At 60.5% G+C, this 13647-nt stretch overlaps 1 protein-coding gene across 1 annotated transcript; it reads left to right on the top strand.

The window, feature by feature from the left end:
* The first annotated feature begins 2653 nt into the window (after positions 1 to 2653).
* Positions 2654 to 10573, top strand: LGALS3BP (galectin 3 binding protein). Its single transcript, XM_045814586.2, has 6 exons — positions 2654 to 2704; positions 4140 to 4220; positions 5222 to 5413; positions 5968 to 6099; positions 7196 to 7454; positions 9189 to 10573. The coding sequence occupies exons 2-6, from the start codon at positions 4169 to 4171 to the stop codon at positions 10240 to 10242; spliced, it is 1689 nt and encodes a 562-aa protein (XP_045670542.2). The 5' UTR covers positions 2654 to 2704; positions 4140 to 4168; the 3' UTR covers positions 10243 to 10573.
* Positions 10574 to 13647: the final 3074 nt, after the last annotated feature.

Below are 13647 nucleotides of genomic sequence, written 5' to 3' on the forward strand. Positions count from 1 at the left end.
TTTTTAAAAAGAGAAGCAGGTGTTGCCTGAGCGGGTGATCACTGAGCAGATGTTGCCTCGCCGCACCTCTGTTTTCTCACCTACAAAGGGGGCTGAGAGGAGCAGCTGCTTCCCATCGCGGTTTGAGTATTATGCGTGTGGAGGTCCGCGGCAGTGCCTAGCTGCTTGGACATCGGGCGAGGGGGTGGGATAGCCTACAAGCCAGCTGAGCGTTCTCTCCTGCCTCGGTGGCAGTGGCTCCTTGGTGACGGCAGCGTCATGCACACCATCACAGCTGGGCCCAGGTGTCCGTGGTGTCCGGGGCTTTCAGTCTCCTTCTCAGAGCTGAGCCCCTCCTCGCTGGAGCAGATCATCTCAAGCGCTGGTTCCAGTCGGCTCGCGGAAAGCCCCGGGGAGGAGATACCCATACTCTGATTCCACGAAGAGGTCTCAGTCTTATATTTTACTCCCTTTGACTTGAAGGACTTCTCAGGACTTTGGGGCTAAAGATTCAGCAACTTGAATTTTAAACTCAAGTTTTCAACACTGTGAACATTAAGAAAAGGGAAGCTCAGTTAGAATGGAGTGGGGCGGCCGGCAGGGGGAGCTCTCACTGCAGTGCTGTTGCCAGCTGCCCACCCTGCCGGAAGAGAGCACCGTGCACCTGGACGCCACTTGACTACCCCACCTGGAGGAAGGAAGGTTTCTTCCTCCCCCGCAACAGCCCAGCCAGTGAGACGCCCCCATTCTTTCAACTCCCAGTTCACTGCAGGGGGCTTTCTGTTTCTAATAACACCCCCCCCCCATAAAAGAGCCTCCTCTTCTTTGTTTGGTGGACCTGCCTGTGGTTCTGCCATTGGTTGCGTATTCCAGGCTGCAATTCTCTGCTCTTCCTGAATAAACCGATTTCTGCCGGTAGGATAATTGGGGCAGTTTTATTTGTAAGGTTAATGCCACCAACACCTCCCAAAGGACTTCCTTTGTCTCCTTTTCCTGACGGGCAGCTTGTTTGGGCAGAAGTCAGTGGAAACTATGTGAAGGAAGGTTCTGGAGGTTCTGTGCCAACAAACCCGAAGCTCCTTCAGTGGATGGGATTTTAAAACTCACTACGGTCTCTTGGCCAGTGCTATTTCCAGATGCTTCTCCCCTGACTATCTGCAGTTTCGTTGGAGGGAGCTAGGTGAACCATGCCACTCCCTAAGACCTCCCGTCTTGGGCAAATAGCCATTAAATGCTTGACCTCGGGCCTCACTCTCTGGAACCGCAGGGTGCCGGGGAAACTGTCTGCCAGCGGCTCTCAGCCCTGGCTGCACACGGCAGCCACCTGGAAGGCTTTAAAATGCCAGCGCCTGTCCCCACTCCAGAGATGGTGACTGAGCTGACCTAAGCATCAGAAATTGGTAAAATTCCCACATGATTCTCATGTGCAAACCAGGTTGGGGGCCACTAGGCTAAAGAGACCTGGGGACATTCCAAGGGACAGCTCTCATCCCGAACCTTGGGATGCAGGTGACCAAAACAATAGAGGGCGTTGATTGCCTCATTGAACTGCAAATCCCAGGACTTGACCTTGACTTCAGGCCAGGGGGAGCCAGGGGCTCAGATCACAGCGTCAGACCTACTGCCTCCACATTCTGGCTCTGCCTGCACATCCCCTAGAGGGTCCCTCCGAGAGCCAGAAGCTGACTCTCCACGCGCTGGCTGCCATCACGGCCCCTCGCTGACACCATCCCTGTGGCAAGGGGCCTGAAGGGCTCTGAGCTGCCAGCTCTGGGTCAGACTCCGGGGCAGCCTGGGGTCCTCAGACACAGGCTGGGAGGGAGAGTGCGTGCTTCCCCTAGGGAAAACCGCGGTGGCGCTTTCTCTTGGAGGCCAGGCATGGCTGGGAGGTGGGCTCAGCACTTTCCAGCCACTCCAGAGGCTGCGTCCCCTGCCCTGCAGGGGGTGAGACGCTGGGAGAACAGTAGGCATGGGGGGTGTGGCGTCCTCTGCTGGTGACCAGAGCAGGCTCTGGGGGTCACTGCTGCGTGTGGGGCCCAGCTCTTCCAGTTGCTGGCTGTGTACCTGGGCATGTTGTCTCATGTCTCGGGGCCTCCCTCCCACCGTCAGGGGGACCACTCCATATGGCCTCGCAGAGGGGGAGCCTCTCTGGGAGGTCAGGCATGCCAAGCACTCAGGCCGGGCAGACCCATAATGAGCGGTCTCCACCCTGCTGGCGTTGTGCCAGACTCAGGACAGGGCTCAGAGCATTCCGTGGGAGCCCACAGTCATGCCGGCAGGTGCAGACCCTGCCTGTCTGCGCCTACCCTCACTCTTCCTCCTGCTGCTCCCCCGCCCCCGCTTCCCCTCCAAGCCTCCCCCAACGCCAGCCCTGGGGGCCCGTCCAGCTTGGAAGATGTAAACATTCCCCTGTAGCTGTTGGCCGTCTTGCTCTGCTTATGGTCAGCTACACCTCGGGCCACCGCCGCCCGGACATCCACAGTCAGAGCTGAGTGGAGGGAGGGGCGCCGGGAGCCTTGTCGGCAGCCAACCCCAGAAGAAACCCAAGTCAGGTGGTTTCTAGAAATCGAAACTAGACTGTTTTCTCTGGTATTTCCTGGGACCAGCCTGACCACACTCCACACTGGGAGGGTTTTCTGGGTCGAAGCACAGCCTGCAGAGGGATCCTGCAGCAGAAAGCTGAGAGGCTCCAGGGCAGCTATCAGTAGTTGGTTGCCTCAGGCAGGTAAGCTCATGCCTCCTGCTCTCAGGTGGGTGTCCCTGTCTCTACCCAATGTCACCTAGAGGGTATAATCTCCCTGTTTTTACCCAAATGGGGATCTGGTGTCCTTCCTCAGCCCAGGGACCATCATTCCCTCTCCCAGATCCATAGGGTCTCTGTATGTATAGTTGCCCAGGTTGCTCACTGCACAAGGACAAAGGGGCAAGCAGGCTTGGAATTCAGCCCAGGGTGCTTTCACCATTTTTTGCATTTCGGCCCAGGCCTACATCTGTCCAAAGGAAGAGTATCTTTTTCTAATTTGCAAAAGGCAACAGCAGGCAGCCCTATCCCAACTTCTCATACAAGGGAGTCAGGCTACAAGAGGTGGCCATGGCCACCCCAAGGGCAGCCACATTTGCATACAATACGCCAGGTGCATGATTGGCCATTGTTAATGCAGAACCAGGGTGCTGCCTCGGGGTCACCAGGCGCTGACCTGTAGGGGTGCGCACAACAGCTGCCTCGTGCTGCACTTCCTGGGCCTAGGAGTGGTGTGGGGGCCACGGGGTTCTCATGAACCAGAGAGACAATGACTGGCTCCTCCACATTCGGTACATGGGGGAGACAGCAGGTGGGGAGCAGGTTGGGGATGAAGATGAAAAGCGTGCCCCCAAAATTCTAGAGAAGCAAGAACTCCAGGCAAAAGTTGGAAGAGCTGGGACTCCCATGCCCTCTGTGCCCCACCCAGGCGGACTGTGTGGCCTTGGTGGCCCCAGCCTCTCGAAGCCTCTGTTTCTTGGGGACACTGACCTGAGGCAGGTCCCCACCCAGGCATCCGCTCAGCATTTCCTTCCCACCCTGCTCCCCCAGCCCCTCTCCAGCTGCAGAGTCAGTCCCAGACCTCAGCCCTGATCCCCCTCCTCCCCCCTCCCAGCCACTTCCTCTGGCCCTCTTTGTCACTCCTGCCTGCCTTTCTGTGGCCTCCTGATGTGTCCCCTCCCTTCAGGGGCTCACAGACAGCTCTCCAGGCACTCCCACAGGGGTCCAACTGCCTGAAGATAAAGCCCTACCCTTAGCGAGACCCACCAGGCCTCTCCTGATCTGGACACCGCGTGCCCCCCCCCCCCCCCCGCCTCCTCCCTCCCACCATTCCCACCCAGCCCTGCCGAGGGCCACGCCCAGGGCCTGGTTTTCTGAGATGGGCTTTTGTTCCCACTGCCCTGCTGCTTAGAGACCTCTCCCAGGCCCCCTCCCCTTTGTCTGGGCAAGTCTTACTCCTCCTTAGAGGACCACCCCCCGCCCCCGGAGGGGTGAGGGACCCCAGTCACGAACTCACAGCTCAGAGGAGCCTGCCTGCTGTCCTCCACACAGAGGGTCTAAAGGGTTCTGGACAGACAGGGCATGGTCCCGAGGGCTGTCCAGCTCTGCTGTCTGACTCTGCTGCTTCTTTCCCCCACAGGACGAGGGCCTCCTCTCCCGGGAAAGTCCATGGCCGTCCCACCGCTCCTCTGGATGTGGCTGCTGGTTGCAGGGACTCAAGGTGAGCTGCGCCCCAGGAATGCTGAAAGTGGCAGTCTGAGAAGCTGCCACTCCCCGTTCTGTGGCATCGAGCCCTCCTTGTAGAAAATCGAGGCGATGTTCTGCTCGGTGCCTGGGTCACTGGGGTTAGCCCAGGTCTTCTCTCCTGCTTGAAGCCCTGGTTATCCCAAGTGATGGTGGCTTATAGGTTCTGGGGGATACCAAGAGATTCTCCATTCCATCCCGTGGGAGCCAGAAGGACTGAGTGGTAGGAGCCCGTCAGACAGGCCAAATGTGGGGGGTGGGAGGGTCATGAGTCCGGGCCCTTCCTCACAGTCAGACTTCCGGAGTTCTAGACGCTGTTCCTCATGCTCTCTGCACCTCGGGCTGAGGAGGCCCTTCCTGGTCCTGGTGACCCTATGGAGGCTGGCTACACCCCCAGCTGCGAACTGCCCTCCAACATGGCGCCCAGCTCCTTCCCGACCCTGTCCCAGAACAAGCCCCCTTTCTCTCTGCACCCGGCTCATTCTGCCAGTGTTTCTGGGGGTCCCTAGGCCTGCTGCCCCAGGACTTGCCCCACAGCCCTCCCAGTGGTCCTTGCTGTGATGTGCATGGTGCACCCCAAGCCCCAGACACCCTCAGGGGGGTCAGCATGGGCCCCTCCTCCCCCATTCTTCCCCGGGGTCCTACCTCCCCTACCCTCAGGTGCTGGGGCTCCAGTTGCCCCTTCTGCCCCTTCTCCATCCATGGAGGAAGGACTCAGACCTCAAAGACAAGAAAAGGCGCTTTACCCTCGGGGGAGGGGGGGGCACGTCTTCCACTCCTCCCCAGTGGGTGAGCCCTCGAGGATGGATGGGGGGCTTTAAAGCTCATGGTGCAGTGGGCACTCCCTTGGGGGGAACTTGACAAGTGACCCTCCCAGTTGGGGGAAGTAAGGGGCGGGGTGGTGCTTCCCCGCTGGGACGGAGGCCCAGCTGCGAGGCCTTCATCCCTGCTGATCTCTGTTCCCTCGGAGCTCTGTAGGTGTGGAAGATGGGGACATGCGGCTGGCCGATGGGAACACCGCCAATGAGGGCCGCGTGGAGATCTTCTACAGAGGCCAGTGGGGGACCGTGTGTGACAACCTGTGGGACCTGATGGATGCCATCGTCGTCTGCAGGGCCCTGGGGTTTGCGAATGCTACCGAGGCTCTGGGCGGAGCCGCCTTTGGGCCAGGTAGGCCTGCCTGTCCCCAGGTCCTCCAAAGCTGAGACTCACTGCCATGCAGACCCCCAGGAAGGGACCTTCAGCTAAGACACACACATGGCCTTCCTACTCACGGAGCACTGGCAAACATGTGAAATAGTGCCGCGGAGGCTCGGACAGGCCATCCTGTTCCCTCACGGTGCGTCCCTTCCTGAAACAGTCCCCCCGAGAAGAGTCTGGTGCAGGGAGATCTCCACCAATGCAGCCGTGATTCTGACAACAGGGAAATAGTGCAACTCCTCGGCAATGGGGGCGGGGAGGGGACAGAGGCTGCTTCGTGGCACAGTGCTCCCAGCATACTCCGCTTGGACAGCCCCAGGTTCTAGCCGGTGGTGGATGGCGTGGGGGGCATGAGGGAGCATGAAGTCACGCATCAGGAGGCCTGCAGACCGCTTCTCCCACGGCCACTCTCCTGCCTTTGCAAGGCTTCTGGGGGAGCAGCCCCGGTGCACAGGCCCTTACCCCCGGGACAGAGGGCTCCGGCACCTCCCTCCCAGCCCCCATCCTCCTTGCTGTGCCACCAGGCGCGGGCCCGATCATGCTGGACGAGGTGGAGTGCACGGGGACGGAGCCATCGCTGGCTGAGTGCAGGTCCCTGGGCTGGCTGAAGAGCCATTGCAAGCACCGTCAGGACGCCAGTGTGATCTGCACCAATGGTGAGCCCTGGGCATGTGCGCCCTCTGCCCGGAGCTCCTCTGTGATGCCCCCTGGCTGGGAGGGGACAGAAGAGCCTCCAGAGCCCACCCCTCACAGCAGCGATCCCAAACTGCCCCCCACAGCGGCTCAGAAACGCTGCGTTCCCCCCCCCCCCCCCGGTGCCCGTGGGCCACCTGCACTGCACGGCTCCTGGTGCCTCTTCAAACCCCAGCCTCTCACGGTCGTCAGTCCTCGTTCTGAAACGTGGAAGGCAGCGCCCACGTGCCTCGACAGCAAGCTGAACGTCCCTTCAACCAGCCCCATGGCGGGAGCCTGCCCTCCCCCCCTTCCCTGCCCCTGCCATGTGTGCTGACCTTACCCGGTGCCCCGTCTGCTTCGGTCCCTGGATCTGGCTTTATTGTTGTCCACTTGTCCTTCTTGGTGGGTTTCACCCGGGGCCTGGGAGCGCGTCAGAGCACTGACACAAGGATAGGGCAGCCGTGTGGAGGGCTCGCAGGGGCGGGAGGAAGGTGACGCACCGGCACCTGGGGTGCAAGGCAGGGAGCAGTCCTGGCGGGGAGCCCATGGTGGGAGTGGGGGCCAGAGGAATGGGGGGCTGAACCCACCTGGCTGACATGTCAGGACTGATTCAAACCTATTCATGGCAAAGAAAGACCAACTGGGATTTAGTTCCCAGCTAGGCTTTGGGACTGTCGGGGGCAGGAGTTGCTTCTTTAGGCCTCAGTCCCTGAGGGAGGCTGCTAGGGACCCCTAAGCTCTAAACTGAGTTTCCATAAGACCCCCACTCTTCAGACCATCAAGCCAGGGAGAAGGATTGGGTTTTTAGAAGGTGCCGCCTGAGTGATTGCTTGATGGGTGGGGATTTTAAATGGGTGGGGCCTTGGGCTCTGGAAGTCAGCGGGGGTGCTGCCTGATTGTGGGGGAGCAGAGGAGCTGACCAGGGGTGTTCGATGGGGGTGGGGAGGAGAACGGCACCCTCGTCTTCCCCGAGCCTTCCTGAGTGGACAGGGCCGGAAGGAGCCGGAGTCCATAGAGGGGAAGTGTTCTCGGTGACATCGCCTGACCTAACCGTGTGCTCCCCTCTGCCCCTTCTAGAAACCCGAGGCGGCCACACCCTTGACCTGTCGGATGAGCTCCCCGCAGCGCTTGAGCAGATCTTTGACAGCCAGAGGGGCTGTGACCTGTCCATCAGGGTGAGGGTGAGGGACCAGGAGGAGGAGGGCCTGGACTTGTGTGCTCACAGGCTGATCCTGTCTACCAACCCCGAGGCCCAGGCCCTATGGAAGGAGCCGGGCCCAACAGTCACCATGGAGGTGGACGCGGAGTGCCTGCCTGTCGTCAGAGACTTTATCAGGTGACCACCCTCGGGATGGCGCTACCAGGGCCTGGGCACCTCCCTCCAACAACAAACCATAGGGCTATGGCAACGAGCACATCGGTGCTTTCACAAACACAAGCGTGTGCACGACACACACATACACGCACACTCTCACCCCCACACATACCTGCCTGCACCCACATTCACTCGTGCACACGTGCACACTTGTGGGTGCACATTTGGGCCCACAGTCGTGTCCATGCCACACTCACGTACATACACACTCTTCTACACACTCTTGCTGCCATACTTGTGTACACACACACATTCATTCATATGCTCCTGCGTATACTTGCATACTCTCCACTGATACCCGCACTGTCACGCACACACAGATATACCGACTTCCACAAAACATTGCATCAGAAATCTCCCGGGGTAACTGCCACTATTAGAAGAGGTTTCAAATGCTCTGTGGGTTAGGAATTCACTAGGAACAAGATGCCTGGCCTGCAGTGGTGAGAGGTTGCTACAGGGCCGGGGGCAGAGCTGGGTAAGGGCCCCAAGTGTCTCCCAGAGCAAGAGGCTCCTTGCACACTCGAGGCTGGGCCACCTGCCCTGCAACACCACATCACACAGCCTCTGGGAGGCCCAAACATGCATGTAGCAGGGAAGAAATCAGGGGGCCCAGAAACACACATACACACACTCCTACCTCGTAGGTAACACAAGGATACAGTGTAAGAGTTCCAAGAACCTACAACCTAGTTATGAATTCTTTCTCCCTCTCCTCACATACTGGCCTTGCTTGTGTGAAAGGTAGAACCCCTGTGAACCCAAACCCATCACAAAGTCTTACCCGGGCCTTTGCACACGGCTGTGCCGTGCACGCGGTGGGCTCGGCAGCACGAACAAGCCAGTGCCCCAGATAAGGAAACTGAGACACAGGGGGGCCAGCCTGTCCTGGGCCTGGGCCGTCACCCCTCCTGCCAGGCCTCCCTGCTGGGGCCTCCCAGGGGGTGGTGTTCAGAAAGCATCCATTTAAAAAGAACTTCCTTTCCGTTCTTAAGACCTAAGCTTTATATAGCGGAAGTGACATTTAAGAGAAAACAGCGAACGGCAATTAAAAGAGAGAAAATGGTTTCTTTCCAGCCAAGTATGAGAAGCTAGCCTGCGCCGCTCCCAGTGGGGTCGATTTCTGTGATACGTTCAAGGACAAGGGCAGGCGCCCATCCGCCTCTTCCTGGGCCCAGCTGGAGTTGTGCCCAGGGTCACTGGGAGCGGGGGCGGGGGGTGGGGCAGACGGGGCAGCCAGAGGTGATGCCTGTGTCGTGGGGGCATGAGACAGGTGCTTGGACAGAGGGGGTCCAGCGCAGGGTGTGCCTCCAGAAAGGAAGGGGCGGTGCTGCGCCAGGAGCAGCGGCGCAGCGTCCGGCCAAAGGGACGGCAGTGGCGTTGAAGGCAGAGAGCAGGAGGTGGCAGGGGTGAGGGACGGAGCGTCATGCTCCAGGACCCTGGGATCTGCCTGCTTGTCTGTGCACGTGGCTCTGAGCTAACCTGAGAGTGGAACGTGGGTTGACCTGAAAGATCAGTGCACGCGGCACGGAGTGCCCCTCGCGATGGCTGGAACCCTGGGGGTGTCCGTGTGGGTCAGTGGCAAACACGTGGTCGACGGTGGTGTCGGAGAGGCAGGCCCGGCACACGCCCGGGCACCCTGTTGTCCTGCAGGGGCAGAGTGCCCCAGGGGCTCAGCTCTCGCTCCCCTCCCAGGTACTTCTACTCCCGAAGGCTGAACGTCTCCCTGACGTCCGTGAAGTGCGTCCACAAGCTCGCCTCTGCCTACGGGGCCGAGCAGCTGCAGAGCTTCTGCGCCAGCCTCTTCGCCATCCTCCTCCCCGAGGACCCCTCTTTCCAGACGCCGCTGGACCTCTATGCCTATGCGCTGGCCACCCAGGACCCCGTGCTGGAGGAGCTGTGCGTGCAGTTCCTGGCCTGGAACTTCAAGGCCCTGACGCAGGCCGAGGCCTGGCCGGCCGTGCCCACAGCCCTGCTGCGGGTCCTGCTCTCCAGGAGTGAGCTGGCCGTGCCCAGCGAGCTGGCCCTGCTCACAGCCTTGGACGTGTGGAGCCAGGAGAAGCAGCCGTCCCACAGGGAGGTGGAAAGCCTGGTGGAGAAGATCCGGTTCCCCATGATACTGCCCGAGGACCTGTTCGAGCTGCAGTTTAACCTGTCCCTGTTCTGGAGCCACGAGGCGCTGTTCCAGAAGAAGATCCTGCAGGCGCTGGAATTCCACACCGTGCCCTTGCGCCTGCTGGCCCAGTACAGGGGCCTGAACCTCACCGAGGACGCCTACCAGCCCCGGCTGTACACCTCACCCACCTGGAGCGCCTCTGTCTCCAGCAATTCCCGGGCCCTGTCCCGCTACTGGAACGACCCCTACCGCTCCTTCCAGACCCCACAGCACCCCAGCTTCCTATTCCAGACCATGCGCATCTCCTGGTCTCTGGTCTACCTTCCCACGGTCCAGAGCTGCTGGAACTATGGGTTCTCGTGCTCCTCGGACGAGGTCCCCCTCCTGGGCCTCTCCAAGTCTGGCTACTCGGATCCCACCATCGGCTATGAAAACAAAGCTCTCATGCTCTGTGGGGGGCGCTTCGTGGCCGATGTCACCGAGTTTGAGGGACAGAAGGCCATGATCCCCGGTGCCCTGGGCACCAACAGTTCCAAGAGCACTTCCCTCTTCCCCTGCCCGGCCGGCTCCTTCAGCAGCTTCCAGGTGGTCATCCGGCCCTTCTACCTGACCAACTCCTCAGGCGTGGACTAGACAGGAGCTGGAGAAGCCAGGGGCCTCCCAGGGCTCCTCCCCCCCACCCCACCCAGCTGCTTCCTGTCCGCAGCCACCCCCAACAGCGGCCACCAGAGGGCCCTCCTGCTTTCACTGATCTCTCTGAACTTAGAGAAAGTACTGGAAGGTTTCAACTAACGCTCACCACTGTGCCCTGAAGTCCCCGTACCCCCCACCGCCCGGCTGGTTTCCAGGTGGAGAAGCAGGGGGACCTGGGCGGGGCAGCTGTTGGATTTTCCACACCGACTTTCCCTTCCCTGTCCTCTGCCGTCCCCCATCTGAGATCACTAAAATTGCGTTGTGATTCCCAGTTCCTGCGTTCGTTCGTGCGGAGCCATGAGTCCATTCTGCACTCGGATGTTGGGTGTGCTGGGCCCTGGGGCATGGAATGAGCAGACACAGTCCCTGTCCTCATGAAGCTACAGTCTGGGGGTCAGGACCCAAGTAGACAAACACGGGGGCGTTAAAATTGGAATAACACGTGATGGAAACCCAGGGAGGTGCGGGACAAGGCGCAGGCTGGACCCACTTGGGGTTAGACCTCTGTGGTGAAATAAAGAATGAGAGCAGCGGGTGTGGGGAAATTGTGGGGGGGATGCACTCCAGGGAGAAAGAGCAGTCCCTGCTCAGCCTCTGTCAATCCTCCTGCACAGGGACGGGGACCCAGTGCCTGTGAGAATGGGACCTGGAAGCAACTTCCATGCCCCTCAGCAAGGTGCCCGACCACAAATAACATCCGTGACAGGGTGGGCCGGCCAGAACGACGTGCTGAACGGTACTGGGCGACCTGCAGAATCTAGGCAGGGACAGGGGGCCGAGCCCGGGGCCCCGTGAGAATGCCACCCCTGGGTTCTGGGTGCTCAAGTCCGCCCCCACCGCGAGTGGGGCGGGAACTCTGTGCTTCTCTGTGATACGCGTTCCTGGCCCAGGGTCCCTGGTGGAAGCATCTGGCCGAGCCAAGCCACATGCGTGCCGCTCTCTGCCTGGGTCTAAGCGTGAGCCTCTGGGCAGTCTTGGCCTGGGGAAGGGGCGGAGGTAGAGACCAAGGTGAGACCAAGCTCACCCAATGAGGGGGGATTCAGACGCTGGGCAGCCAAGATAGTAGCAGGCCCCACCACACACTTCTTCCCCGCCGGCCCTGCAGACGCAAAAGCTGGGACACAAAGGCTCCTGCCTGTACCCCCAGCTCCCCCCGGCTCCGATGGCGCACCCCGCTCCCACTCCACCATCTTGGCCACTCCTGTGGCGGTCCCGTGACATTGTCCAAGTCGATCATTTTACTTCCGTTGCATGGTGACGAGCACCATCACTGCTGTCAGGCACAGCAGCAGGTCGAGGCCTACAGAAAGCAAACGTCCGGTAAGTATGCCCCAGACGCAGCGGGAGTGACTCCAACAGCCGCTCTCCTCTCGACACTCCTGGGCCCCCATGGCCCCTGCCTGTGAGGAAGCCCGCAGCCCGGCAGTGGGAGACCCCCCCCCAGGATCCACCCGAGTTCCTTCCACCCTCCGGACGCTTTTGAGGGGCAGCCCTGCTCCCCCAGGTCCCCTCAAGCCACCCTCCTCTGCCCATTGGGCAGGCCCAAGGGCATGGTGAGACTGGCACCTTCCAACTCAGTGGGACCTGGAGGTGTCTCCTGGTGGAAACATTGGTCTCTTGGGTGAGAACTCCCTGATGCGGCAGAGCCCAAAGTTTCCGAGTATGCCCCTGGCAACTAGCTGGATGGCTTGGGCACCGCCAGCTTCCATATCCGTGTTCTTCTCTGGCTCTGCAAGAACCGTGTATTGGCCACGGGCTCAGCGTGTGCCGTGGGCTGGAGAGCTGTTGTTTGTGTGTCTGGCAGGGGATGATGGGGTTTATAAGGACTGTGGAAGGAGGGTGGTTCCAGGCCCAGCTGACACGCCTCCGGATGCAGGGTCTTCCACTATTCGTCGCTGTCATCCCAAGCCGTGCACCACGTGTGTCACGTGCTGATCCTGCCGAATCCCCGGGCCTCGGCTCCTGCCTTGGGGGGGGGGGGGGCGGCCTCTGTGCTGTTCAGTTAGTCCAGGGTCGGTAGCACTAAGGCCAGAATGACGGGGGAGGAGGGCTGATCCCAATCTGGAATAAATGTCAGTTCCTTGGCTGGAAAGTGTCTACCATGAGCAGATTCGTAAGCACCGGGTGAGGGTTCAGGGGCAAAGGTCAGATCACATCAGCCTGGGTGACCAGGCCAAGGTCAGCCCAGGCAAAGCCTCCCTCCCTGCCACCAAGGCCACCTGAAGAGCCAGAAGAGCAGGCCCTTGTGGCTGGGGAGGGGCAGTGACAGCACCAGAGCAGCCTGCCTGACTCCCGTGGTGGGAGAGTCTATGCTGCAGGGGGGTGGGGGGGGGGGTGGGGAGCTTTCAGTGAACAGTCACAAGACATAAACGTCCTCGCCCTTTGACCAATCCAAGACATCTGTCTTCGTCCTCTTCCCAAAGCCTGCCGTCACTCCTCCCCCATCCCACTCTTTCCATCCCAGCCTCTCCGACCAAACCCGTACCCTCCTCCATAGGCAAGGAGGCCCCAGAGCCTCTTGCCTGTACCCAAATGGAGAGTAAGCTGTCTGCTCAACCTTCAGTCCCTACAGGAGGGCGACAGGGCACAAGCCCCTCCCGCCTGGTGCTGGCCTGCGGTGCATCCTGGAACCAGGTTCGCGTTTGCCCGTGAGGCTGTAGGGGCTGAGGGAGGGGGAGCTGAGATACAGGATAGCCGCAGTGTGTGGGTGCCAGTCACCCATGCCTCCGGGGATTGATGGGGCCACCCCACCTGCTGCTGGGGGCTCAGATCCCCTCTAGTTCCCAGAGGGCAGGTAGGACCCATGTTCAGGTGTTGGGGCCCAAAGCTGGCTGTGGCTTGGAAGAAGAGAGGTTCCCTGCATGGAGGGCACGGCATGACTTAACTCTAAAGCCCAGACACCTGAGTGGCCCCCCGCCAGGCCCCCTGAGCCCCCCAGTGCGCCTTTGTGAACCTCAAGCACCCCTGCATTAGCAGCTCGTGAATGCACCTGTTCTGGTCCTGAGCACCTGCTGGGCAGCTAGCCACATCCTCCCCCTTGCAGTCGGGAAGCCCCTGCCCCTGGCACCGCCTCCCTCGGTCTATGTCCCCGGGAGTTCAGGGAAGAGAGCTGTCGGTCTGTCCAGAGGAGGGGCTTTGGATGAACTGCAGAGGTGCGCACTTCAGGGGCCTCGGTCCTGGGTTCTTTTCTGTTCGTCGTAGCGAGGAGTTCATGGGTCTCCAGGGAGTCCCGTTGTCCATCAACCCGTCGAGATAGCGCGGCTCTCAGACGCTCGAGCAACCAAGCCAGACCTCTGATGAATGCACCTGTACTGGGTATTTTTAGCTTTGGCTTCCTATAATGAA

This window comes from Ursus americanus, chromosome 23 (genome assembly GCF_024610735.1).
Source record: "Ursus americanus isolate L20-20 chromosome 23, mUrsAme1.1.p, whole genome shotgun sequence".
Classification (NCBI taxonomy): domain Eukaryota; kingdom Metazoa; phylum Chordata; class Mammalia; order Carnivora; family Ursidae; genus Ursus; species Ursus americanus.